This window comes from Peromyscus maniculatus, chromosome 8 (genome assembly GCF_049852395.1).
Source record: "Peromyscus maniculatus bairdii isolate BWxNUB_F1_BW_parent chromosome 8, HU_Pman_BW_mat_3.1, whole genome shotgun sequence".
Classification (NCBI taxonomy): Eukaryota; Metazoa; Chordata; class Mammalia; order Rodentia; family Cricetidae; genus Peromyscus; species Peromyscus maniculatus.
In genome coordinates, this window is record NC_134859.1 from 81,511,675 (window position 1) to 81,538,263 (window position 26,589).

At 53.6% G+C, this 26,589-nt stretch overlaps 3 protein-coding genes across 4 annotated transcripts in view; 1 reads left to right on the top strand and 2 right to left on the bottom strand.

Annotated features, from left to right (window-relative positions):
* Positions 1-3,331: 3,331 nt before the first annotated feature.
* Rsad1 (radical S-adenosyl methionine domain containing 1) lies at positions 3,332-10,321 on the bottom strand. Its single transcript, XM_006971950.4, is given in 10 exon segments — positions 3,332-4,104; positions 4,310-4,413; positions 5,089-5,143; positions 5,420-5,567; positions 5,975-6,038; positions 6,239-6,484; positions 6,486-6,605; positions 8,731-8,935; positions 9,036-9,169; positions 9,544-10,321. Coding segments are annotated over 10 exon segments (1,329 nt in total). The 5' UTR covers positions 9,679-10,321; the 3' UTR covers positions 3,332-3,986.
* A 4,384-nt stretch (positions 10,322-14,705) lies between these two features.
* Positions 14,706-26,589, bottom strand: part of Acsf2 (acyl-CoA synthetase family member 2) — a 42,366-nt gene continuing 30,482 nt past the window's right edge. Inside the window, exons 11-17 of one of the 2 annotated variants that reach the window (XM_076543187.1) lie at positions 20,553-20,660; positions 19,273-19,424; positions 17,465-17,606; positions 16,912-17,022; positions 16,660-16,728; positions 16,318-16,382; positions 14,706-16,279 (exon numbers count right to left, since the gene is read on the bottom strand). In XM_076543187.1, the coding sequence (XP_076399302.1) occupies positions 16,332-16,382; positions 16,660-16,728; positions 16,912-17,022; positions 17,465-17,606; positions 19,273-19,424; positions 20,553-20,660 (633 nt within the window). In that variant the 3' untranslated portion in view covers positions 14,706-16,279; positions 16,318-16,331. Of the gene's footprint in view, positions 16,280-16,300; positions 16,383-16,659; positions 16,729-16,911; positions 17,023-17,464; positions 17,607-19,272; positions 19,425-20,552; positions 20,661-26,589 lie in introns of both variants that reach the window. The other variant, XM_006971949.4, reaches the window with a different exon arrangement.
* On the top strand, positions 22,663-26,559 carry Chad (chondroadherin). Its single transcript, XM_006971948.4, has 4 exons — positions 22,663-23,527; positions 25,256-25,419; positions 25,665-25,810; positions 26,041-26,559. Exons 1-3 carry the CDS (start codon positions 22,757-22,759, stop codon positions 25,804-25,806), a joined length of 1,077 nt encoding a protein of 358 aa, XP_006972010.1. The 5' UTR covers positions 22,663-22,756; the 3' UTR covers positions 25,807-25,810; positions 26,041-26,559.

Here is a 26,589-nt window from a genome sequence, read left to right on the forward strand (position 1 = left end):
TCTGGCCCTGGCTCCCATCCAGCCCCTACACAGGCTCCCTGAGGTGCCTCAGCAGGGAGGACCCAGCCATCTCAGGTGGCACAAGCCCTGGCAGTTAGGAGAAACCCGAGCGGCCCGGTTTATCTGATGGAACACCTCCTCCAGCGTTATGCTAGCTTCTTGAATATCAAGATCAGGGGAAGGCTGGGGCAGGGACCGTGAGCAGTGCAGGCCACCCAGCAGCTGCTCTGAGCCTAGACTGTCCAGAGCTCTAGGGGTACAAGAATTGGTAAGAAAAACAAAACTTCCTTCCTTCCTAACTCTCAGACCCTCTTTTGGGCAAACGCCCTTACGCTCCCTTAGCTGTCTGTAACACCTTCACCAACAACCCCAGGCTGTATCTCTCTGAACATCTGTCAACATGGCATCAAGCTCCCTAAGAGCACGGGCAGGTCTTATTCCTCTGTTCATGCCCAGTACAGTGCCTGGCACACCACTGGTGCTAGATGAATAGTTCATGAATAAAGGAGAGGGAGTAACAGCTACCACAGGGTCACAGAAGGACTGGCATTCACACCCACCAGCACATGGGAAATACACGTGCTCACCCCTGGGAGGTGGGGGGAGCACCATCCTTCATCATCCACCAGAGGCTGAGCCCCGCATGCTTCCACCTGCAGGGTTTCTAAAACACTTCTGGCACCCTGGTACCCTTTGCCATGATAAGGAATCAGTTACAGAACCTTAGGCTGAGGACATAGCTCAGTGATGGAGGACTGCTTAACGTCAGGAGGGCCTGAGTTCCAGCCCCAACATAGTGAAACAAACCACACACACACACACAGACACACAGACACACACACACACACACAACCACAGCATACAGCTAAACAAACCACACACACACACACACACACACACACACACACACACACACACAATTTCCAGATGAAGAGGGAAAGGCTGGAAGTGGCTCAAGGGGACACTAGGTTTGTCTTCTGGGGTAAGAGATTTATTAAAAGAAGTATTAGTGCTAGGTAGTGGCGGCGCACACCTTTAATCCCAGCACTCAGAGGCAGCGCCAGGCGGATCTCTGTGAGTTTAAGGCTAGCCTGGTCTACAGAGCGAGATCCAGGGCAGGTACCAAAGCTACACAGAGAAACCCTGTCTCGAAACACAAAAAAAGAAAGAAAGAAGTATTAGTGCCACAGACACACAAATAGACAGCCGCACAGTACAGTCTCTGAGGAGCATTCCGGCCCCAGTGTTATGGGCACAAAGACAACATGACTGGAGCTCTGAAGAGAATTCAAGTTCCCCGAGGCAAAGCGGGGGTCCCTTCCTACAGGTTTCAGGGGAAGGGGGAGGTTTCGCATCACCAGGCTGTCTCTGAGTCCCCTGCGGGCAGCAGAGGAGAAGGGTGCTGCGTTGGCAGGAAGGAATATGCCACTTTGAAGAGGAGGGCACATCTGGTTGAGGCATACCCATCATGGAGGCCCTCCCAGGGCTAAGGAGTATGACTACCTGAGGTCCATGAGGTGAACACCTCAGGAGCCTGCTAAGGGTTAGGGACTCACAGGCTTGTCATTTCTATCACAGGACAAGGCTGCTGCAGGTGAGCGCGGCCTGAGCAGCAATCTGGATTCTAACGCTGAGGATCAGCCCATTAAAAAAAAAAAAAAAAAAAGGAGAAACTCAGCAGTGAACAGTTGTCCGGCTTGAGCAAGGCCATAGCCCAGATTTCTGGCACTGCAACAAAAACAAAGGAACGTTCTTTTTTATGGGGAAATGGCAATTACTGCATTTGGAAGGAATAAGAGAGTGAGAAAACAATACTTTGCAATCTACAACTTAAATGATTTGGCTGGACTGGAGAGATGGCTCAGCGGTTAAGGGCACTGGCTGCTCTTCCAGAGGTTCCCAGTTCAATTCCCAGCACCCACGTGGTGGCTCACAACCATCTGTAATGGGATCTGATGCCCTCTTCTGTCATGCAGGCAGACATGCAATTAGAGCACTCATATGCATAAATAAATAAGTCTTAAGAAAAAAAAAAAGTGCCCAGCAGTGGTGGCACATACCTTTGATCCCAGTACTTGGAAAGTAGAGGCAGGTGGATCTCTGTGAGTTCAAGGCCAGCCTGGTCTACAGAGTGAGTTCTAACACAGCCCGAGCTACACAGAGAACCCCTGTCTTGGAGGGAAAAAAGAATCAATCAATCAATCAATCAATCAATCAATAAACGGCTTGGCAAAGAATCAGTAAGTGCCAAAATCACTGGTCAAATGACCCCCCCTCCACACACACACCCCTTGGTCTCATGGGATCACGCTACAGATGATGAGCTCCTTCATTTCAAAGCAAAGATGAAGCTGTGTAATATTTAACCTGGGGCGCTGGAGAGATGGGTCAACAGTTAAGAGCATTTGTTGCTCTGGCAAAGGACCCAGGTTCAATTTCCTGTACCCACATCATGGTTTTACAACCACCCATAACCCCAGGTTCAGGGGCGCCAACAGGCATGCACATGCTGCACATTCAAGCACGAACACAAAATATTTATATACATAAAGTAAAATAGATAAATCTAATAAAAAAAAAATACTGAACCTGAAAGGGCTGAAAAGGTAGTTGGTAGCGTCTGTCTGGCAGCGTGAAGTCCAGCATCTCCGACAAACGGGTGTGGTAGCGGGTGCCTGCAAAGTCAGCCCTCGGGAGGCAGATGCAGAGGATCAGAGTGAAGCGTTCTCTTCAGCTCGCAGTGAATTTGCATTCTGGGGTGCATAAGACACCGTCTCAAAAACACATTTTTTTAAGTTAAAAATACGGACTGGAGAAATGGCCCCGCAGTTGCCAGGGCTTGCTGCTCCTCCGCTGCTCCTCAGCTGGGTCAGAGTGCGGCGCCCAAGCAAGGCGGCTCTCACTGGTCTGTAACTCCAGCTCAGGAGCCAATGCTCCCTTCTTGCTCCCATGGGCACTCGCACAACATGTGGCACACACACATACACACACACAAATACCTTTTAAAAACTCAAAAGCCAGGTGGTGGTGGTACATGCCTCTAATCCCAGCACTCAGAGGGCAGAGGCAGGGGGATTTCTGACCAGCCTAGTCCGTTCCAGGACAGCCAGGACTATACAGAGAAATCCTGTCTTGAAAAACCAAAAACCAAATAAATAGATAGGTAGGTAGATAGATAGACAGACAGACAGACAGACAGATAGATAGACAGACAGATAAAATTAAAATATTTTTTTAAAAAGTTGAACTCAAATCCAACCCTTTGGAAACAATCAGACATACCCAGAGTATAGAATACATTCTGTACAACAAATGGCCTTGACTAAAAATCTCTTTTAAAAAAGATATTTATTTTTATTGTATGCATATGAGTGTTTTGCCTGCATCAATGTCCTTCAGAAGAAGGCTCCAGATCCCCTGGAATGGGAGTTATAGACAGTTGTGAGCTGCCACATGGCTGCTGGGAATTGAACCCTGATCCTCTAGACACAGTGTTCTTACCACTGAGCCATCTCTCCAGCCTCTCAAATGGTTTCATAAATATCCCATTCCTATGTTTGTTTGTTTGTTTGTTTTTTCTTGTTTAAGATACCTGGAGGGGATTTAGTTCTATTGAATCATACAAGCTAACTCAGGGCTTTATTCCAGAATGAGGGAGGCTTCTCTGATGGACACAGTCCCCTGGAGAGTGACTTCCAAATCTTGCTTGTTTTGGGTTTACAAAAGAGCCGACAAAGGCCAGTGTGTGATGAGTACATCCCAGTCAGAGAACACACGCTGATCTGTAACTCCTGGGATGCTGTGTGGATATCAGTTCCTGGACCGGAGATGTCCTCTCTCCCAGTTCACTGGAGCCATCTGCATGGGGATATCAGAGCCCAGCAATGCCACTTATAGCAGAGAGGCAAGCACCTGCGGGCACAAGAGAGCTGCCCACCATGCTGGCTCAGCCTTCCACGTCCAGCTGGTGCTGCCCTACGCTGAGGTCATCCTCCTGACACAGGTGAGGGAGTCCTGTGCCGCCAGGCCTCTTGGAGTTGAGGCAGGAGAGTCAGCAACAGCGAGTCCAGCACAGCCAGACCGTCCCAGGAACACCGGAGACCCCTGGGAAACCGAGAGGCCTGGGTGTGATTCTTACTCCTGCCCATGCACCCCGGGGACTCCACAGACCCGTCCTTCTCTACCAGTCTTCCTTGTTTCTGCCACTTGGAAGAGGAGGGGGCACACACATTATGGCAGCCCTCCCACGCACGCCTACCTCGGTAGTCAGGGCTCCCCGGGACCCCCAGGGCCCCCGGCACCCACACACCTGTGGTCCAGCAGCAGCAGATCCTGTGCTATCAGCTCCTCCACCTCCCTGCTGCTTCCGAACGCGTCCCACAGGGTCAGCTGGGGCTCAAACTGATGCCAGTGCTAGAAGACCAGAAGAGTCACGGCAATGCGCTGGCTGAGGGCCACGTGGCCGGATCCGGAAAGGGGTCAGGGAAAGTCCAGTATGGGGTCTGAGCAATGATGCTCATGAACACCAGGCAGGACAGGTCGACCGGCCAGAGGGAAAGCGGGCACTTTCATTCTTCCTGCGTGTGGAGACCCAAACCCAGCTTCTAGTGAGGCCAGATCTCTTCTTCTCTCTCCTGTTGTCAGACTTCATTCACAGTAACTCTGAATCTGACCAGCCATTATCTACTACGCTTCCCATCTGAAGTTTCAGGGTACTGAAGAGTATATGGGGGACAGGCTTGGTAGCACGCGCTTTTAATCCCTGCCCTTGGGAGGCAGAGGCAAGTGAATCTCTGTGAGTTCGAGGCCAGCCTGGTCTACAACTCGAGTTCTAGGACAGCCAGAGTTACACAAACAGAGACCCTGTCTTGAAAAATGGAAACCAAAACAGAACCAGGACTCTGTAGCCCTAGTCTATAGTCGTAACCATTATACTACACTGCTGGCTGCTTCTGCCATCAGGCTTCAGCTGGCCAGGTCCAACCTCCAGCGGTCAACCCAGAGGATGGAGGGAGTAGGGTCTGGGAAGTGACTGATTCTCTGACTCTTAGGAGGAGCTGATATATCTAAAAACCCCCAGTCCCTTACCTGATGAGTGACCCCCACATCAGTGCGCAGCCCCAGAGCCAAAACCTCCTCCAGCCTGAAAGAAAACCACACGGGCTCTTAGAGAAGCGATCTCACGGTCTTTAAACCCAGTGCTGGGATGGGATGGGATGGGATGGGATGGGATGGGATGGGATGGGATGGGATGGGATGGGATGGGGTGGGATGGGATGGGATGGGATGGGATGCTCAGAACTCACATGGTATGGTCGGTCAGTGTGAGAGACACAAAGCGGGCAATAAAGATGTAAAAACACGGAGGGGCTTCTGGGGTACAGGAGACCCTGGGGGAAGGAGGAGCCCAGGTACTCACAGCTCCAGCTTGCCCAGGGGGACACGCTTCCGGGTGCCATGACCAAAGAGCATCACCTCTTTCATCCAGTTGTCTGGCTCCAGTGTCTGGATCCGTGCTTCCCGGGTGTGGCCTCCAGCTCCCCGGGGCACGAATCGTCCGTGGGCTCCTGATGATATCAATAAACAACCCCCACCCCCACATTGATACAAGTTAACATGGTGAATTACTGGATTTAAACCAGGGACTTTCCAAAGGGTGGTCCCTGAGGAGACCACTATAGATGGAAATCGCTCCAGCCCTGCCCATGAGAGGTCCTGGAGGGAGGGCCCCGCCAGCATTCTGGGTTGCAACAAAAGCCTCCAGGGGCTTCTGATCTACACCACACTCAGAACCACAGCCGGAGGTTGCACAGGCCTGAAGATCCCCATTCCACGGTTCTATACAGAAAGGCTGTGTGTGTGTACTTTGCATGAGGAAATACGGGCTCTGAGAGGTTAAAGGTGCAGTCCAGGTTCACACAACCAGAATGTTCCTCTCCTGAATCATGCTTTCGGTTGTTCACAATCGACTCACCAGGCCCGATGCCAAGGTACTGACCACACTGCCAGTAAGTCCGGTTGTGGGTACTGAGCGCCCCCTGTGGGGAAGGAGGGAGTTGTCAGCACAGAAGGCGGTGATGCTGGCTTCTATTCGGGTCAGCGGCATCTGATGAGAATATCCCACAATATCTCTCAGGTCTGAGAGCACCCGACGGGAGCCTCTCTCTTCAGAAGGCCTCAGTCCCCGGTCACATCGCACCCCACTAATCCTCCAGCCATAGATAGGCCCAGCACTCACGTTCCGGGCAAAGTTGGAGACCTCGTACTGGCGGAAGCCAGCGTCTCGAAGGACGGTCCTGCCCTCCTGGTACATCTCAGCAGCCAGGTCGGGGTCGGGCGCTGGGAGGGTGCCCTGCTGCACCTGAGCAAAGAGCGCGGTGCCCCGCTCCAGGGTCAGCTGGTAGAGGGAGAGGTGGTCGTCACAGTGGTGCAGCAGTTTCTGAAGCCGTTGGAGCCACGGCTCCACCCTCTGTGCCGGCAGCCCCCAGCATCAAATCCACCGACACCCGGCCCGGGAAGAGGCGCCGGGCTTCGGCCAGCGTCTGCAGAGCGTCGGCGGCTGAGTGAGTCCGGCCCAGCAGCTGCAGCTCCGTGTCATCCAGGGACTGGGGAGAGAGGGTCGGGTGTGACCGAGGGAGGCAGCGAGGCTCGGCCTTATTTGGGGCGCAGACGCGAGGGACACACAACTCACAGAAGGGAGAGAGAACGTAGAGGTGGTCCAGGCAGTACCCAGAGGCACTCCTCGATGGAGGGTGCTAAATTTAATCCCTAGAACTCTCGCCTGTTGTGTGTTTTTGCTTCCTTTTGAGACCAGGGTCTCCCTAAAGGGCTCAGGCTGGTTTTGAACTCAGGTTAATCCTCCTGCCTCAGCCTCCTGCGTATGAATGATGACAATTGTATACCACCACACCCACACCCAAGGGTCTCTTAATTTAGATTTAACTGATGTTTCCCTGTAATTAGAAGCCAGGTGTGGTGGTGCACATCTGTAATCCCAATACCTGGAGCGGTAAAGGCAGGAGGATCAAGAGTTCAAAGCTGGCCTCGGCTACATAACAAGTTTAAGGCCAGAGAAGGCTAGAAAACCTGAGAGAGAGAGAGAGAGAGAGAGAGAGAGAGAGAGAGAGAGAGAGAGAAAGAGAGAGAGAGAGAGAGAGAAGAAGGAGGAGGAGGAGGAGGAGGAGGAGGAGGAGGAGGACGAGGAGGAGGAGGAGGAGAAGGAGAGAGAAGGAGAGAGAGAGGGAGGGAGGGAGGGAGGGAGGGAAAGGGAGGGAGGGAAAGGGAGGGAGGGAAAGGGAGGGGAGGGGGGAGAGAGAGAAGCATTTTGACCAAGAACATCCAGATACAATGTATCCTCCATCAGGTTATGACCCCAACCCCTAGGTGGTCTACCCTGTGGTAAATGGAGATACTGGATACAGAAACATCAGAGGTCAACCTAGTAGAGATTTCCCCTGATTCACACCTTCAGAGGCTCCTTGATAGGAGAAACCCCAAACTCTCACAAGGCCTGAAGGCTTTCGGTCCTGTCTGGCAGCCTTGTTACCAGCCTCTCCAGTCACAGGGAATGCCACAGCTTCCCCCAAAACATGCAAAGTTCTTCCACATCCTGTGCCCTTTCCTCCCACACCCCCTTGACACGTAAACACCTGCTCTGTCTCACTCACACGTCACTTCCTCCAGGAAGGCTTCCGGGATTTCATCAGGCTGGGTGTCCCTCAGGCTGTACTCCAGCATTCTTTACAGATTCCCTCTAGAGGCAGTATTTACCACACTCCATCTCCAATCACATGTGTGAGGGTGAGGGCAAGTGCGTGTGCGTGTGTGTGTGTGTGTGTGTGTGTGTGTGTGTGTGTGTGTGTGTAAGCCTAAGGTTGATATTGGAAGTCTTCCTTAAATTTTCGCTCCCTTACTCACTGAGTCAAAACCACAGTTTAGCTGACATGGTAACAACATGGTTAGGTCTGGCTAGCCAGCATTAAGCGAGGGGAGGGGAGGACAGGACTCCGATGTCCGTGTCTCCAAGTGCCGGGATTACAGGCAGGCAGCCATACCCACTGACCATTTGTGTGGGCGTTGGGGACCCAAACTTTGGTCCACACTTGCCCAGTAAGCATTTCAACCACTGAGCCACCTCCCCATCCACACTCACGCAGCACCTACTCTGTGGCAGGTACTGTGTTAAGTACCTGGATTCCAAAAGGGTAAACTAGCCAGGCCTTGTGCCTGTAATCCCAACGGGTGGAGGGCTGAGGCAGGGAGACTGCCGTACGAGGCCAACCTGAGCTATAGTGTGAGTTCTGGTCTCAAAGTAATAACAATAGTAATGAGGGCTGGAGATAGAGCTCGGTTTATGGAACGCTTGCCTCGCATACCCTGGCTTCAGTCCCCAGCTCCACAGGAAGTGGGCATGGCTGCACGTGTCTGTCATCCCAAAACTAAGAGGCAGACCAATCAGGAGCTCAAGGTCATCTTTGGCTACAGATCAAAGTTGCGGCTAGCCTGAGCTACGGGGTACATGTCTCAAAACAACACCACCACCACTAATGATGATGATGATGATCCCAAAGCCTGCCTCAGGAAGTGTATAGGCCAGTACAGCAACAGACAAAACAAAGTGTAACTACACAGTCTGCTGTGTACTGGACCTGGTACCCAGATGTTTTCCCAATGACTGAATGCCACCTTGGGGTCTGCGGGAACTGGCACAGGGTGGGTGAGGTGGGTCACCTGCAGACCAATGGACAGCCTGTTGACGCCTGCTCTTCCAAAGGCTGCCAGCCTGGAACCCGGGGCTGAAGTGGGGTTGGCCTCCAATGTGACTTCCGAATCTGCAGGCAAATGGGCTTCCTGTGCCACGGCCTCCAGGACAGCAGCCACAGTGTGAGGGCTGGCCAGACTCGGGGTTCCTCCACCAAAGAACACGGACTCCACCCTGGAGGAAGAGGATGGAGCCATAAAAGCTGGGCAAGCCCCAAGGGACGTCCACCTATCGCCGTCCTCTCTCCCGAGCCCTGGTCCTCGGTGTTACCGACCTTTGCACCCCGCTGAGCCGCAGCAGCGTGCGCGCCTCAGTCACCAGGCAGTTCCGCAAGGCTCCCTCCTCCACGCCGCGGGGGATGTACTTATTGAAGTTGCAGTAGCTGCAGCGCTTCTCGCAATAGGGCCACTGGGTGACAAGGGGGTGCGTGTGCAAGCTGCGGTGGGACTCTGGGCTGCCCAGGCCACTTTCAGGGTTTGTCTCACACATCCCCATTCCCTTTCTGTGGCTGGTCAGCGGTAGCTGCGACAACTAAGCCACGCTGCGCCCCAGAATGACCAAACAGATTCCAAAGGGTCACCCAGCTGGTGAGCACCACTCTTGAGGGCTTTTGGCACAAGACTTTTTTTTTTCCGGTGGGGCAGGACGTGGGGGACAGACACTAGGGCCAGGGGTGATGTGGGAGCACAGAAAGGGTGCAGGTGGACTAACAACAGCGGGACCAGCGCCAGCCAGGGCCAGCGCCTCCCTCCTGCCCACCCCACCCCACCCCGCCCACTCACGTGCACGTAAAGCGCCGCGCGCGTGCTCGCGGGCTCGGGACTCCGAGGCTGTCCCGGGCTGTCCACACGAGGGCGCCTCTGGGCCGCCCTGGCTGCGGCCGCCCATCTCCCGGGCCGGACCTGGGAGGGAACCATGGCGTGCAAGGGCGGCAGAAGGCAGGGATCCGAGACCTCGACAGCGCGCCCAGCAAGGGTGTGCCCCGAGCCGAGCCGCGTGGGTCGCCCCGGCGGAAGTCAGACGGGCTGTGCGTGACCTCGTATTGCCTCTCCCGGCGCGGCTAGAGAGCCCTGGGCCTCGAGTCTGCGGCGCCACCTGCTGGACACTGCCGTACTCACAGCCTAGTCATGACCCATGCAAGAACTCTTAGTTCTTTCAGTCGGTTGCTTACAATGTTGTCACTGAACTGACTCTTGACTTGGTTATGTCTCTTCCGTCAGTTAGACTATGACCTGATTTCAGGCACCTATGTGCCCCGACCCCGTGCTCAGAGCCTGTTTCAAAGAAACAAAAAAAGAGAGGGGGCAGACATTACGGCTCAGCCCAGAACTGACTGACAGCTGCCCCACTAACCTGAGTGGTCCCTGGAACACACAAATATGTGACAGGGGAGAGCCTTGCTCCACAGAGTGGTCCTATGACCTCCACAGGTGCCTCCTACCAAACTCATGTGTGCACACAACACACACAATAATAATCAAATAAATAATTATAGCGTGCATGCAGTACACAGACATGCATGTAGGCAAAATACTCAATCACATTCTTTTTAATTAAGTAAAAAAAAAAAACTTGGTTTAAAAAAAAGAAAGGAAAGAAAGCCACGTGTGGCAGCACAGCCCTATAATCCTAAAATTTGGGTGGAGGAAGGAGGAGAATCAGGAGTTCAAGATCACTTCCAGAGGACCCAGCACCCAGACTGTGGCTAACCATCTGTAACTCCAGTTCCAGACTTCCCCCAGCACTTCATGCATGTGATGCACAGACATATGCAGGCAAAATGCCCATACACATGAAATAAAAGTATTTTTAAAGAAAGAGAGGGAGGGGGGCCGGGCAGTGGTGGCGCACGCCTTTAATCCCAGCACTCGGGAGGCAGAGCCAGGCGGATCTCTGTGAGTTCAAGGCCAGCCTGGGCTACCAAGTGAGTTCCAGGAAAGGCGCAAAGTTACACAGAGAAACCCTGTCTTGAAAAACCAAAAAAAAAAAAAAAAAAAAAAAAAAAAAAAAAAAAAAAAAAAAAAAAAGAAAGAGAGGGAGGGAAAGGCAGAAAAAGAGAAAAAGAAAAGAATTCCACAGGGTATTGGCTTGACCAGGAGAATGGGCTGTGGCCGGAGTCAGGCCAATCCCTGGCATCTGATGGAAGAGGTGGCAGAGATGGTGTGTGCAAGAGAGGCAGGACACACGGGGGAGACTGGGAGGGACTGTCCCCAGGATGGAAGGATCATGGGCTTTGAAGTCACTCATTGCAAAGCAGTTCTCATCCCCTTTTCTAGATTCTCGGGAAGGTAAGGTTCTGGACGTATACCACCCAGGAGGACCAGGACACAACAGGCCAAGCTCTCTGTCCGTATCCTCTCGAGAAATAGAACGTCTTTCAGTGCTTTGTAGCTCAGTGGTATGTGGCCCCCGAGCACACGACTCAGGGAGGGTCATTTTCCTATCCTTCAGCTGCAGGAGAGCGGGGCACACACAGATGAGACACCATCCACGGCATAGCTCTCCTGAGCCTAGGGTACCAGCTTCAGTGAGTCTAGCCTTTTCTCTCTTGCTGTCTCTAAGGAATGCATATGCTTCGTGTAACATGACTGAGTGTTCTGGCGAGAGGATCCAGGCAAGGTGATAACCAGTGCGAAATGAACCTGCTTCAGACAGCTGGGCCTAGAAGATTCGCATCTTCTCTCGATGAAACTAACGGCTCCGGAGACAGCGCTGGGAGAAGGAAGCTGCCTTAAGCAATGGTGGTTCAGAACCTCTCAGCTGTCATCTTGCGATTAACCCTACTGGTGGGCCTTTTATGCACCTTTTTCACTTACCTGGGTGTGCGTGTGTATGGACACCCACACCACAGGGCTTATGTGAGGATCCCAGGACAAACTAAAGGAGTCAGTCCCCTGCCTCTACTCCGTGGGTCCCAGACACCAAACTCAATGCATCAGGTTTGGTGACAAGTGTCTTTTACCCACTGATCCCTCTCTCATTGGTCCTCTTTTATGCGTTTTTGAAAGCGGAAAGGGATGCAAACCACAGACGGGTAGACATTAAGATTAATTATTAGTCTTCCTTTAGCCAGAGTCAGTGATCTCATCAACTGTGTGACTCTAAGACAAAACATACATGTTCATAAATTCTGCTTTTCCATATCCAGGTTTCATTTATGTTGTTGTTTTGGGGGTTTAGTTGTTGTTTTTCTAAGACAGGGTCTCACTATGTAGCCCTGGCTGGCCTAGAACTTACTACTTAAACCAGGCTGGCCTTAAACTCACAGAGATCTCTGGATAACCTTGGTGTCTGGCTCAACAACAGAAGAACACAACATATGCCAGGAATAGGGACACACAACTGTAATCTCAGCACTTGGGAGGTTGAGACAGGAGGATTGCCAAGAGTTAAAGGTTGGCCTGTGCTTCTGTCTCACAAAAAGGGAGAGCGAGAAGGGATGGAAAGAAACAAATACAAGTCAAGAGAACCGAAGTTGTGCTGGGGAGATTTTCTTAATCCACCAGGTGACTTCATGTCTTTGGGCAAGAAAGTGGATCTCCCTGTGTTTCGGGGTCACCTCTGTGACATGGACTGATGCTAACTTAATGGGGCTGCCGGGAAGCTTTCAAGAGAAGATGCATGTGAGGGCATCTGGAAGGGTGCCTAGTCCTTAAGAGGAACTTAAACGGAACACTCAGCTCTTCAAAAGTAAGGAGGTGCTGATGCTGGGGCGGCCGTGCAGGGAGCTCGGGGCTGCAGAAGTGGCAGCCCCATGCACAGGAGCTCAGGGCTGCAGAAGTGGCAGCCCCATGCACAGGAGCTCGGGGCTGTCGACAAGGTTATTTCTGTCTCTTTCAAGTGGGGAAACAGTGGAGTTGAGGGAAACAACCACATAAATTCCAATCGGGCTTCACTTGGATTTTAGTTGCCTGAATTTACTCAACATTAAAATCAATAACCACGGGCCAGCAAGCCAGCTCGGAGGGCAAAATCGGCCCAAGGATGCAAGCCTAACACCTTGAGTGTGGTGGACAGAATGGGCTCTGGAAGGTGGGCCTCTGGTCTCTACATGTATGCTGTGCCATCTACACCCACACCCTACAGTCATTAAACAGTATTTAAACATCAATAAAAATAATAGTAGATCATTGTGAGCCCTGTATGGTGGCACACACTTGGCACTGTAGCACTTGGGAAGTGGAGGCAGGAGGATCCAGAGTTTAAGCAGCCATCCTGAGCTCCACAAGGAGATTGAGATTAGCTTACTACATGAGACCTGACCTCGAACACACAAAACGTCAATGAGACTGAAGATGTAGCTAAGTGACGTTGCCAAAGCATGCTTGAGGCCCGGGGTCCCATCCCCACGACAGAGAAACAAAGTCCCACTAGCTTTTGGGGGTCACACAACCAAGTAATATTAGTCATTTGTTTCCCACTAACTTTGTGGTGATGACACTCTGTGAGGTCACTGAATTGCGGTCACTGTTGTCTACATTACTTTTCTGGGGCCTGAAGTTTGCCTTCGCTGAAACCCTTGGCTATTTTGACCTATTCAAGTGTCCAGTGGCTGACTTTTGGGCATCAGAGGATAGACAGTCTACAAGATCAGGCTAATGCCACCATTCTTTCTGGACAAGGGACCTGCCAAGGGCCATGAAGATTAGCTACTTACTGGCAGGCCACTGACCTCCCCCCCCCCCTGTCTTGTTCCATGTTCTAAACCATTCTGACTTTTTTTTTTTTCCTCTTTTGGGTTTTTGAGGCAGAATCTGTTCATTAGAGAAATCTCGGGTTCGTCAATCAAAAATTGTACAATAAAATAAAAAATGGGTTGGTTGAGAAAGATAAAGAATGATAAGTATAAAGTTTTCCTTCCTTTCTTCCTTCCTTCCTTTCTGGTTTTGGACTTGCTATTATGTAGCCCAGGTTATCCTTGAACTTACAGCAATCACCTTGCTTCTGCCTTCAAAGTAGTGGAATTACAAACATATACCTCCATACCCAGTAAGACCACAGACTTTCTTTTCTTTTCTTTTTTCTTTTTTTGGTTTTTCGAGACAGGGTTTCTCTGTGTAGCTTTGCGCCTTTCCTGGGACTCACTTGGTAGCCCAGGCTGGCCTCGAACTCACAGGGATCTGCCTGCCTCTGCCTCCCGTGTGCTGGGATTAAAGACGTGAGCCACCGCCGCCTGGCTTTCTTTTCTATATTTGAAACAGAGGAGAGGTAGTTCAGTGGTTAAGAGCACCTGTTGCTCTTGCAGAGGACCTGGATTCAGTTTCCAGCACCCACATGGAGGGTCATAATCATTTGTAACTCCTGTTCCAGAAGAGTCAACACCTTCTTCTGACCCCCAGGGCAGCAGGCATGCACAAGGTATATTAACATATGTGCAGGCAAAACATTCATACACATAAAATAAAAATAAACAAATCAATTTAATGTATACAAGTGTTTTTGCTTGTATGTGCCTGTACATTGTATGCACACCAGGTAGCCCACAGAGGTAAGAAGAGGGCTCTGGATCTCCTGGAACTGGATCTATGGATGGTCATGAGCTGCCATAGGGTACTGGGAAACAAACCCACGTCTTCTCTAAGAGCAGCCAGTACTCTTAGCACTGATCCATCTCTCCAACCCCTAGAGAGTATCCTTAGGAGGTAATGGCAATGTTTAAAGTTGGCTTTGGTGATAGTTATACTTACATTCAGATATAAAAAATGCTGGAGGAGCCGGGCAGTGGTGGCGCACGCCTTTAATCCCAGAACTCGGGAGGCAGAGCCAGGCGGATCTCTGTGAGTTCGAGGCCAGCCTGGGCTACCAAGTGAGTCCCAGGAAAGGCGCAAAGCTACACAGAGAAACCCTGTCTCGAAAACAACAACAACAAAAAAAAATGCTGGAGGAAAATATGCTTTAAAGTGGGTGAGCTGGATAGGATGTGAGTTATTGCTCAACAAAGCTGTTATTTTACAGATTTATTTTTATTTATTTACGTGTGTCTGTGTAAGTATATATCACGTGGTGTGTGTGGGGGTGTGCCCTCAGAGGTCAGAAGAGGGCATGCAGTTCTATGGAGCCGGAGTTAAGGTGGTTGTGAGCTGCCCAATGCGGATGCTGAGAATCAAACTCAAATCCTCTGCAAGAGAAGCCAGTCCTCTTAACCACTGAGCCATCTCTCCAGCCCTCAAATCTGTTATTTCAAAAAAAATTGCATAATTATTGGGCTGGGAGTATAGGTCAGCGGAAAAGTCCTTATCTATCCTGTGAGGGGCTTTATGATTCTCAGTGCTGGGGGGAAAACACAGCAATATTTATTTCTGGACTAATCTGTAGCAACAATTTGAACAACGATTAATGAGTAAAGCTTACAAAAAACAAAAATTAAGGCAGGCATGGTGGTACACGACTTTGATCCCAACACTCCAGTAGCAGAAGCAATGAGATCTCTGTGAGTTCAAAACCAGCCTGGTCTACATAGTGAATCCCAGTACAATCTACACAGGGAGATCCAGTCTCAAACCAACACACACAAAGACAGACAAGAAAAAGGAAGGCCTTGGGATTTCCAGGGGACAGGGTGCGGCTTGGATTAAGTAGGTAATGTCCAGCAGAGGGCCTGAAGGGCTGATCTGAAGGAGCTGGCTCCCTTCCTCTCTTCCCTTCTCCACCCCACAGGAGCTGCAGAGAGCACACCAACCAGACACTGGCCAAACAGGGGACTCTTTATGCCAAGTCCTCAAGATGACAAGGGGCGTGGGGAGGGCTCAGGAGAGCCTGAGAGGGCTGGGAGGACCCTCCTTTGTGTGGGAGGACTGAGGGTCTCTGGGAGGACCCTCCTTTGTGTGGGAGGACTGAGGGTCTCTGGGAGGACCCTCCTTTGTGTACGAGGGCTGAGGGTCTCTGGGAGGTCCCTCCGTTGTGTGGAGGACTGAGGGGCTCTGGAAGGACCCTCCTTTGTGTGGGAGGACTGAGGGGCTCTGGGAGGACCCTCCTTTGTGTGGGAGGGCTGAGGGGCTCTGGGAGGACCCTCCTTTGTGTGGTAGGGCTGAGGGGCTCTGGGAGGACCCTCCTTTGTGTGGGGGGACTGAAGGGCTCTGGGAGGACCCTCCTTTGTGTGGGAGGACTGAGGGGCTCTGGGAGGACCCTCCTTTGTGTGGTAGGGCTGAGGGTCTCTGGGAGGACCCTCCTTTGTGTGGAGGGCTGAGGAGGACCCTCCTTTGTGTGGAGGGCTGAGGAGGACCCTCCTTTGTGTGGAGGGCTGAGGGGCTCTGGGAGGTCCCTCCTTTGTGTGGGAGGGCTGAGGGTCTCTGGGAGGACCCTCCTTTGTGTGGAGGGCTGAGGAGGACCCTCCTTTGTGTGGAGGGCTGAGGGGCTCTGGGAGGACCCTCCTTTGTGTGGGAGGACTGCGGGGCTCTGGGAGGACCCTCCTTTGTGTGGAGGGCTGAGGGGCTCTGGGAGGACCCTCCTTTGTGTGGGAGGACTGAGGGGCTCTGGGAGGACCCTCCTTTGTGTGGGAGGACTGAGGGGCTCTGGGAGGTCCCTCCTTTGTGTGGAGGACTGAGGGGCTCTGGGAGGTCCCTCTTTTGCTTCACAGTTTTAGATGTTGTTCCATCTGCTCTCGGAGTCTGAATTTCTGGATCTAGAAGAAAGACAAGAGTGAGCGTCTGCTGCTCTGGTACCATGGTAACCAACCATCCTTGGTTTGCCTAGGAAATGACAGTGGGGGAGGGGGGACAAGAGCAAAACCCAAGAAAGCCCCGAAGTGACTTTTGGACCCTCCTCTGCCAGCCTCACCAGCTCCTTATGGAGGGAGGAAGAGGTGGGACCACTGGGCCTTCCGCAACTGGGCCCGCCAGACCCCACCCTGCCCTGCCCCTCTCCAGTACCCCCTCTCCAGTTCCCTCCACCTTACACACCTTCCCTGAGATAGTGAGAGGGTAGCTGTCCACAAACACAACGTATCTGGGAATCTTAAAGTGAGAGATCTGCAGACCGGAGAGGGAAGTGTGAGGCTGGCCAAGGTCAGAGCGCTCCCTTGGCTGGGAGGTTGGGTTCATCAGGCAACATACCCCCCCACCCCCCCCACCCCCCCACCCCCCTCCCACACACACCAGGGATGACAGACAGGGAGAGGCAGGTGAGTGAGTGAGGGCAGTTGGGGGTCCCACCTTCCCTTTGCAGAAAGCTTTGATCTCCTCCTCTGTGGTGGTCTCGCCACTCTTCAGCCGGATGCAAGCACAGATTTCCTCTCCCATCCGCGCGTCCTTTACTCCGACCACCTATCGAAGGTCAAAGACAAATACCACACCGCAACCCTGGGCTGGCGCATTTTTAAAGTCAACTTGACACAGGCTAGAGTCATTTGGAAAGAGAGAACCTCACGTAGGAAAACGCCCCCACCAGGCTGGCCTCGGGGGAAGCCTATGTTGATTGATGACTGATGTGGGAGGAGACAGCCCACTGTGGGTGGGCCATCCCTAGGCTAGTGGTCCTAGGTGTTATAAGAAAGCAGGCTGAGTAAGCCACAGGGAGCAAGCAGCACTCCTTCAGTTCCTGCTTCCAGGTTCCTGCCTTGAATCCCAAGCCCAACTTCTCTTGGGTGATGGACTACGGTAAGTTGCTTTGGATCATGGTGTTTCGTCACAGCAACAGGAGCCTAACGCAAACCCCTTCCTGTTCACCAGCTAATCCTGGGGTACCACCGGGTTCACGGTGCCTCACCTGCACTTCCTGCACCTGTGGGTGTTTGTGGAAGAAGTCCTCCAGCTCTGCAGGGTAGATGTTCTCACCGCCCCGGATGATCATGTCCTTGGAGCGGCCTACGATCTTACAGAAGCCCTGTTCATCCATCGTGGCGATGTCTCTGGAAGAAGAAACCTGGGAGTGGCATCTCACCTCGGCATTAGGGTGCTAGTCCGCTAGCTCACTTGTTCACCCAGTCACAAAACATTTATTGAGCATCTACTATGTGTCCCCCATTGCTCTAGATTCTAGAAGTCCCCGCAGGAACAAAAAACGTCTTTGGAACCTATAGGCTAGGCTGGAAGAAGGGGGGAAAATCAGCACAGCACCTACCCCATTCTCTCCGTCTTCTTATTTATAGATTAGCTTGTCTTTATGGATGCCTTCTTTTTGAGTCATTTAGGTCTCAGCTCAAATGTTTCCAGAGGCCTTCTCTGACCCTGGTCTAAGAAAATCCTCTTTCTCCACCACAGCCACTTCCTCTCCTGTGACCCCATTTGATTTATTTGATGTCTGACATGATCTGTCTTCTTCCACCAGACACGTGGGAAGAAGGAGGCCCCTCCTCAGCTTGCTTCCCACATCCATCAGGTTGGGAACAGCACTGACGCACAGCAGGCGTGGACGGCGAATGTGCGGATCTAATACATGACGCACGCACGCACGCACGCACGCACGCACGCACGCACGCACGCACGGGTGGGGGGTTAGCTCAGCGGGAGAGCACTTGCCTTGCAAGGCCCTGGGTTCAGGCCTCAGCTTCAGGAAGAAAGAACGACAGGAGGAAAGAAAGGCAGGCAAGAAGGAAGAGAAATCTAGGAACTGGAGAGATGGTTCAACAGTTAAGAGCTCTGGCTGCTCTTGGAGAGGTCCTTCCTTGTGTTTGAATAGCAAACAACTCCCTGAAGACTCTGGGCTCAGACTCTGGGGGCGCAAATGTCGTGTGATGCCCCGGGGTCTCACCACTGTGAGAAGTGGGTTCACCCCCATGACACACATTTTGACTTAGGGGAATTTCTTTGTTGCTTGTTTTGAGACAGGGTCACGCGAGAGTGACCTTGAACTTCTAATACTCTTGCTTCCACCACCCAGGCGCTAGGGTTACAAACATGCGCATACCATGCCCGGGATTATGTGGCACTATGGGTGGAGCCCGGGACTCTGCATGCAAGACAAGCACCCTACCCACTGAACTGCATCCACAACCCATTCTTTTTTCCATTATTGGGCACAAGGTCTCATGCAGCTCAGGTTGGCTCTCAACTCACTCTGTAGCTGAGGATGACCCTGCCCTCTACCAAGTGCTGGGGTTACAGTTGTGTGCCCCGTGCTAGTTCCTGTGGTGCTGAAGACTGAGCCCAGCACCTCACTGTACTAGAAAGGACACTGGAAACTAAGATACATCTCCAGCAAGGGTTTGGTTTTTTTTTTTTTTTCTTCTCCCCATCCCCCACATTCCCACGCTACTGGGGATTGAATCTGTAGCCTCACACGTAGCATCCAAGAGCGCTACCACTATTTGTGCCCAGACGAATTTTGGAAACCAAGTCTCTAGGACAAGAGGGACCCATGGCCTCCGTGTGCTGGTTTAGTTTCCTAGCTCAGCCTCAGGAGCCCAGCCCTGCTTGGGAGCCAGCGTCCACATCACCTCGCCATCTCACCCTGTCCGATACCACTTGTCCTGTCCGACCGTCTCAAAGGTCTTCTGTGTAGTTTAGTTTCCTAGCTCAGCCTCAGGAGCCCAGCCCTGCTTGGGAGCCAGCGTCCACATCATCTCGCCATCTCACCCTGTCCGATACCACTTGTCCTGTCCGACCGTCTCAAAGGTCTTCTGCGGCTCGTCCCAGTAGCCCTGCATGACGCAGTAGCCTCGGATGTACAGCTCCCCCGGCGTGTTCAGCTTGGTCAGCTCCCCTGTCGCCATGTTGACGATCTGGGCCTGAGACAGCAGGTCAGTTTCCAGCCTGAGCTTCCAACTCTCTGGCTTCCCTGGGGACTGGGGTGGGGGGAGCTTTCCTTTCTCCCCCCCCCCCCCAGAAATGAGAAGCTGCTGGGTGTACTCATCCCAGACCAGGGAAAAGAACATGAAGCTAGAATAGACCCATCGGCGTGCAGAGAGACCCACACTGGGCCTGAACCATGGGGAGGGTGAGTGAGTGTGTGTATGTGTGTGTGTGTGTGTGTGTGTGTGTGTGTGTGTGTAGGGGGTGCCACCCGCCTTTTAAATTCCTGCTGTATTTTCACACCGGAGGGGACAGGGATGGGTAGTGAGCAGCCTTGAAGGAGGCCGGAGAGTGCCAGGCCAGATGCTGAATTATGAGCCATGTAGAAGGGGAGATCGTTGTCTCCCTCACTTCCCACAAGGCAGCAAAGAAAGCGACTATGACAGAATGGCTGTGCCATGTGATCAGGAGAGGGAGAACCCGAAATCCTAGTAGACAAAGAGCCCCAGCCAATGTGCCAAGGAAAACTGGGTCTGCCCGTTACCATGTCTGCACTTCGGGGACGGGAGAAAGAGGTCTCTCTGACAGTGCCCAGGGTGCATCCCAGAGGCACAGACACTCAGTAATAGCCGAATAAAGCTACATGATTGGAGCCACAGAGGAGTCACAGCCAGGAGTCTGAGACTGGGGAGTGTCCCGGGCCTTTGAAGTGTAAGGGGCCTTCCAGGGACAGAGAGCTTGGGAAAAGAAGAGTTTATGCTCAGACAAAAGAGGAAGAGGCAGGGCCCAAGGGAAGTAAGAGCTGCGTAAGGAAAAAAAAAAAATCTCTGTTCTGGCTCATTTTTGAGACTGGTCTCGCTGCCCCAAGACAGACAGTGGGCTTGGCAAAAACACACCTCAGACAGGAAGGGTGGCTGAGGAGAGGCGCAGCTGGCGGCTGCTCGGGGCGGCTGCTCCAGCTCTTCCCCTTCCTCGCTTCAACCCACAAAGCCGGGCCAGGTCCAGCAAGCCCCCGTTGCTGGGGCCCTCTATAGCTGAGCGAGGTGTCTGGATGCCTGGCGGAAAGCCCCAACTGTCCTCAAGTGGTGTGAGGTGAGCTCTGGGGGCATCCGTCGGGGGCTCACCTCCGTATGAGGCATAATTCTGCCCACGCTTTCAGCCTTCTGCTCCAGGGTGTCCTCGGGGTTGTTCATGAAGGTCACGGGACTGTTCTCTGTGGTTCCATAAGCAACCTAGAGGGGCCAGAAAGACGGCTTGGAGGGAACTGAGTGAGAGCAGAGGGCTGAGATGACCTACCCTGGGGAGCTGAATGGTGAGATCCGGGGTGAGGGGACAGGAGCCAGAGGTCAGGAGCCAGGAGTGCAGATCTCTGCAGGGCCCCGGGTCTAAAACAAACTTGAGAATAGAAGCCAGTCTCTAATGGCCAGGGTTCTGTCACTCCCCTGTGGCGCCTGTGGCCTCTGGCATCAGCAGTACCCATACTTCTTTTCTCCCATCTCCAGGTTGATTCAGTCCTACCTTCTCGATTTCAGGCCACCACATCCTCTGTCCCTCTCTTCCTAGCCAAAGGCCCCATAAACTTGATGAGAAAGCCAGCCTGCTTTGCTTGATCTAGCTGGGAGCCGTACAGACACACAGACACAACTCCCCTCCAACCTGGGACAAGCGCCTGGTCTTAGGATGGGCGCCCCTGGAAGTTCTGGAGACTTTCCTATGCATTTATTTTCATCAAAACAAAAATATAGCCCCAGCAGAATTTAAAAGGTCTGTGGCACCTCCAGTGGTTAGAACATCCTGTGCAACAGAAAAACTAGCAACCAGCCTAAATACCGTCAGAGAACATTCTAGGCCAAGAAAGACCCACACACCCTGCATTCTAGAGGCAAAGGGGTCAGGGGAGCTTAGGGAAGAACAGGCCTGGAGACCAAACCCCATAACTATGTATTGGGTGTCATGAGGTCCAGACACTTTGTACTCTATCAGGTCTCTGTTGGTGGCCTCCATTCCTGTGTGTCAGGTGGTGTGGTTCTGGCATAGTTGGGGTATGGTTCCTCTACCACCTCCCAAAACAGACAGCACCTCTTGCCAGGCAATCCAGAGCTCGCCCTGGGCCAAAACTGTAACCTGCCTGCTCACCCAGCCTTCTCCACAGGACTCCAGACAGTGTGGCTGGCGAGTGAACAGAAGCCGGGTCCACTAGGGCGGGGCTGCCCACAGCCTCGCATCTGGCCCAGGTTTGTCGCCTGTAGCCAGCACCCCACCTCCCACCAGCTCACACAGTCCTGGGGTCATTGCCCAGGTCTGGCCTCTGCCAAGTACACATTGGCGCCACCGGGCCGCCACTGTGCGACCCCCTTAGGGGTGGGTCCCTAACCACGGGGGAGGGGAGGATCCAGAAATGGGGATATTTGGGGAGATTAAGGGGGGGAATGTGCAACCGTGCTTGTCCAGTGGCCTGTGGTTCACTCCCCACACACACCAATTCCCACTTCTCTGTTTAGCCTTCAGCCCTAGAAAAGGGGAACGCGGGTGCAAAGGACAGACTAGGAAGCCCAGAACTAAGAGAGAGGGGTCATGGGAAAGCCCACAACCTGGGCTCCTACAGGCCTGGCGACAGGACTCGGAGGAGGGGCAGAGGCGAGAGGACCATTGTCAACCAGCATCATTAACCAGCTCTCCCATCTCCTTGGGGTGAACTGAGGAGGGTCTACCCAGAAGCGGAGCCCAACCCACAGAGGTGCTCGCACGCTTCGCCTGCAGGGCACAAACAGCCCCATCCATTAAAGCACCGCTGCCAGACAGCGGCGAGACGCATCCGGCTGTCGGGCCCCACTTCCTCCCTCCCTGAGCCCAGGGTGACCTGTCTGCCAAGGGTGTATGGGGGAGGGGGACGTGGAGTCTCAAACTTGAGCAAATAAATAAGTTCTGGGAACGCCTCCCTCTGCCCAGTGGAAATTCAGAGGTCCTCAACACATCTATTGCCCCACCAGAAGGGTGGGGGGTCCAGGTGGAGGAGGATAGGGAGAAGTGATGCATGGAGTTTGCGAGCCGGAAGCAAGGGGCGGGGGCTCGGGAAAAGGGTCCCCAACACTACGCATGATCTCCTGCTGTGGAAAGAGCCCCCTGCCATCGAGAACAGGGGGCGCATTTCTGGGCGGGAGGGGGTTAAGTCAGTGGCTTCGATGCTCCACGTAGTAGCTGGCTCCGCTGCCAGCTGCGGTCAGGGCTGCCCTATAAATGGGCCGAGAGACCCAAGAATCTAGGACTTGCCGCTGCCAGCGCCGGGCCGCCGCCGCAGCCCCCAGCCCTGACTCCAGGCATCCCGGCCATGGCCCGCGTGCTCTTCCTCAGTCTGAGCTTCTTTGCCATCCTCTTGCCGGCGCTGGCCGCCTGCCCCCAGAACTGCCACTGCCATGGCGACCTGCAGCATGTCATCTGTGACAAGGTGGGGCTGCAGAAGATCCCCAAGGTGTCAGAGACAACCAAACTGCTCAACCTCCAGCGCAACAATTTCCCAGTGCTGGCTGCCAACTCGTTTCGGACCATGCCGAACCTGGTCTCGCTGCACCTGCAACACTGCAACATCCGCGAGGTGGCCGCCGGGGCCTTCCGAGGCCTGAAGCAGCTCATCTACCTGTACCTGTCCCACAATGACATCCGGGTGCTGCGAGCTGGAGCCTTCGACGACCTGACTGAACTCACTTACCTCTATCTAGACCACAACAAGGTTTCGGAGCTGCCCCGGGGGCTGCTCTCCCCTCTGGTCAACCTCTTCATCTTGCAGCTCAACAATAACAAAATCCGAGAGCTGCGAGCTGGAGCCTTCCAGGGCGCCAAGGACCTGCGCTGGCTCTACCTGTCAGAAAACGCCCTCAGTTCCCTGCAGCCCGGCGCCCTGGAGGATGTGGAGAACCTCGCCAAGTTCCACCTGGACAAGAACCAGCTCTCTAGCTACCCCTCGGCTGCCCTGAGCAAACTTCGGGTGGTGGAGGAGCTGAAGCTGTCCCACAACCCTCTGAAGAGCATCCCAGACAACGCCTTCCAGTCCTTCGGCCGATACCTGGAGACCCTCTGGCTAGACGACACCAACCTGGAGAAGGTGAGTGCCCTGGCTGCAGAGTCCTCGCTCCTTCTCTGCTGGGAGGCCAGCCTAGTCCCTCCTCCTGGACTCCTTATTCCCCCCCCACCCCCCCAGTTATCATCAAAGCAAGGAGCCCTGCCACCTCTCTCAGACTCTGACACATCACCCAACCCCTATCGCTCTCTCCCTCACCTGGTCACTATGCTTCTCAGTAACGCTCTCTCGGGACTCCTCCTTATAAGAGATGGGCTGTTCTGGTCTCACAAATGGCCTCTGGGGAGGCGTCTGCCCCCAAACCCCACACTGAGCAGCAGGCATCTCTTCCTGTCGAGCCTTCCGCCCTTCCTCTGCCGTTTTCCCGGTCTCCAATAAGCCTGCCATCCCATAAAGGAAGGTTTGTCCACTGAGGTACCTTACAGAGAGGCTGAGTGACTCCGACTCACAAAGAGTCCCTGTTCCTGGCGGGGCTGGCCAGTGTGCTAAGGTAAAATGAGGGGCTGGAGGATGAGTGGCGGAGGGGATGCCTTTAGGGGACTTCTTCCGTACCCTCAGAGACCCTGATGGATGCCCCATCCCCTCTGTGGGCCCGAACACACCCAATTTTACTGCAACCTGAGGTCCATTTCAACTGAGTAGGGAAACAGACAAAAGGCTCCACCAAGGTGCAGGCTTGGTGCTCATGGGGCTCGTGAAGGAACACATGTGATCCTGGGCACACCCCCCAAAGTGTCTCCTCACAGAACAGACTGACTGTCTCATTGTCCCCCAGATAGTGTTGACTTTTGTCTTCCACGGTCATTAGACTTCTACCCCTTCTCATCCCCCACTGGGTTGACCAGTCTAGCCAGGTGGGGCTATGTAGGAGCAAAATCCTTTTCTTGGAACTAGAAAATCACCCCCCTGGCACACAGTTTCAGCCAGGAGGTTTGGGCCAGGACCAGAACAAAATAGAGGACAGTTTTGTTACTAGAGAATGTCACATCCCAACCTAGGCTGTGAGAGAGGACACAGACAGGGAGCTCAGGGCAGAAGCCAATCTGGGCTGGGGTAACCTTGTCTGGGTAGACAGAGCTTTCTGTGGGCCTTCTTCAGCCTGGCCTCACTCCAGCTGAAGGCAGACCACCCTAGTGTCAGAGTGGTGGGCAGTGGAACAATTTGGAATGGGGAGCCCAGACCGGAACTGTGGCACCAGGGCTCAGATGAGGGCACCAATACATTTCCTCTGGAGCCGTCCATCCTGGCCAAAGTCCCCACCAAGGTGGCTCCACAAATAGCATCTGGCAGAGGGCAGAGGAGCAATGAGGACAGTACTGGGGGAAATCCTGGGACCCTGGGGATGTGGGGAGCCTGGGCTCACTGCCCATCCCACCAAACACTAACCAGGTTCACTGTGTGCCAGCCTGGGTTCTCCGAGCCAAGCTCTGGCTGCTCCCCAGACCAGTGTTTGTGCAGGGAGGGTACTGTCTTGGAGGTGGGGGGCAAGGTGTGGCCCTGCAGCTACTGTTTACCGGCTAGGTGATCCTGGCCAAAGGCCTGAACATTTTCCATCTACGTATTGGAAAGGACACCTTCCATCTCCAAAGGGTGTTGTGGATTACATCATCTAGACAACTCGGTCATTCTTCTTGGAAAATCGCAGCTCCTCAACAGGCTGCTTGTGTCCAGGCCTCCGGCCTCTGAGGAGAGAGCTAGGAGAGCCTGGACTGGAGGTGAGGCTCTCTCACTTCTGCCTTCCATCCCTCCCAGATCTCAGATGGTGCCTTCCTGGGTGTGACCACACTGAAACACGTCCATCTGGAGAACAATCGCCTGAACCAATTGCCCTCCACCTTCCCCTTCGACAACCTGGAGACCCTCACTCTTGCCAGCAACCCATGGAAATGCACCTGCCAGCTCCGTGGCCTTCGGCGGTGAGCATATTCCTCCACATGTCCCCAGTTTCTCCTTCGCATGAAGGTCCTGTGTTAGGACAGCCTGGACATACATCCTAGTTGGCTACCTAGTGGGTCTGGGACCGAGTGGCTCAGTTTTCTCACTTGTCCAATGAAGATGACAGCTCCAGATTTTTCCAGGGCCGAGTCCATCCTGGTCACTGCCCCTTCCCCAAGCATCCCCACCCAGCTTCCCCAAGTCCAGCAACTCTTTGTCTCCGCAGGTGGTTGGAAGCCAAGACTTCTCGGCCAGATGCCACCTGCTCCTCACCAGCCAAGTTCAAGGGTCAGCGCATTCGTGACACAGACGCCCTCCGCAGCTGCAAATCCCCCACCAAGAGGTCCAAGAAAGCTGGCCGCCATTAAACAGGTGGGGGCCGGGCGGGGAGGCCACCACTGTCTGCCTCTGGAGATTCCAGCCAGGGTATTGCTGCCTCCCATGACGCCATCTCTGGAGGGGTGATCAGACCCCCTGTCTTACAGGAAAAGGAGGGGAAGACTGGGTCTCCCCCTCCAAGGGCTTGGCCTAGGATTTCCACCATTCTCGCTGATGCCATCTGGGTGACTGAAGACCTAACAACCGTCCTTCCTTTACTGCAGGTCCTGTTTGAGCCAGTCCTGGTGACTGGAGTGACTGGAGTGACTACTGACTTCTCCCCTACCATCCACACCTTCGCCCACAGCCTCTGCCGAAGATGCACAGAGCTGCCCACACCTAGACACATCCTGGCAGGGAGCCCTGGACTCTTTGTTACCACCCCAGCTCCACCTAATGGGGTCCAAGGGAGGACACAGCGCCTCCCCCAGGCACCATGCGTGGCTCCTCTCAGGGAAGCCAGTGCAGAACTCCCTACCCTGAGTCTCTCAGAGCCAAAATGCAGTGGTCACTGGGGTGGCCACACCCCTCTAACCACCTCCCCCAGTTCCCGCCTCCCCTGCCATTTGGAAACAAACACCAGGCCCTTGTCCCACCCTCACTGCCAGAAAGGGTTTCAAGCCCATGTCCCCAGTCCCTGCCTGCCAGGACGTGCTAACAGGATACAGTGCTTGGCTGCACCTGCTCCCATGCTGCATCTCTGCCCCGGATTCCTATAAACATAATTTTATGTGTGTATAATATTCACTCCCTATCAATTTCCCCTACACCTC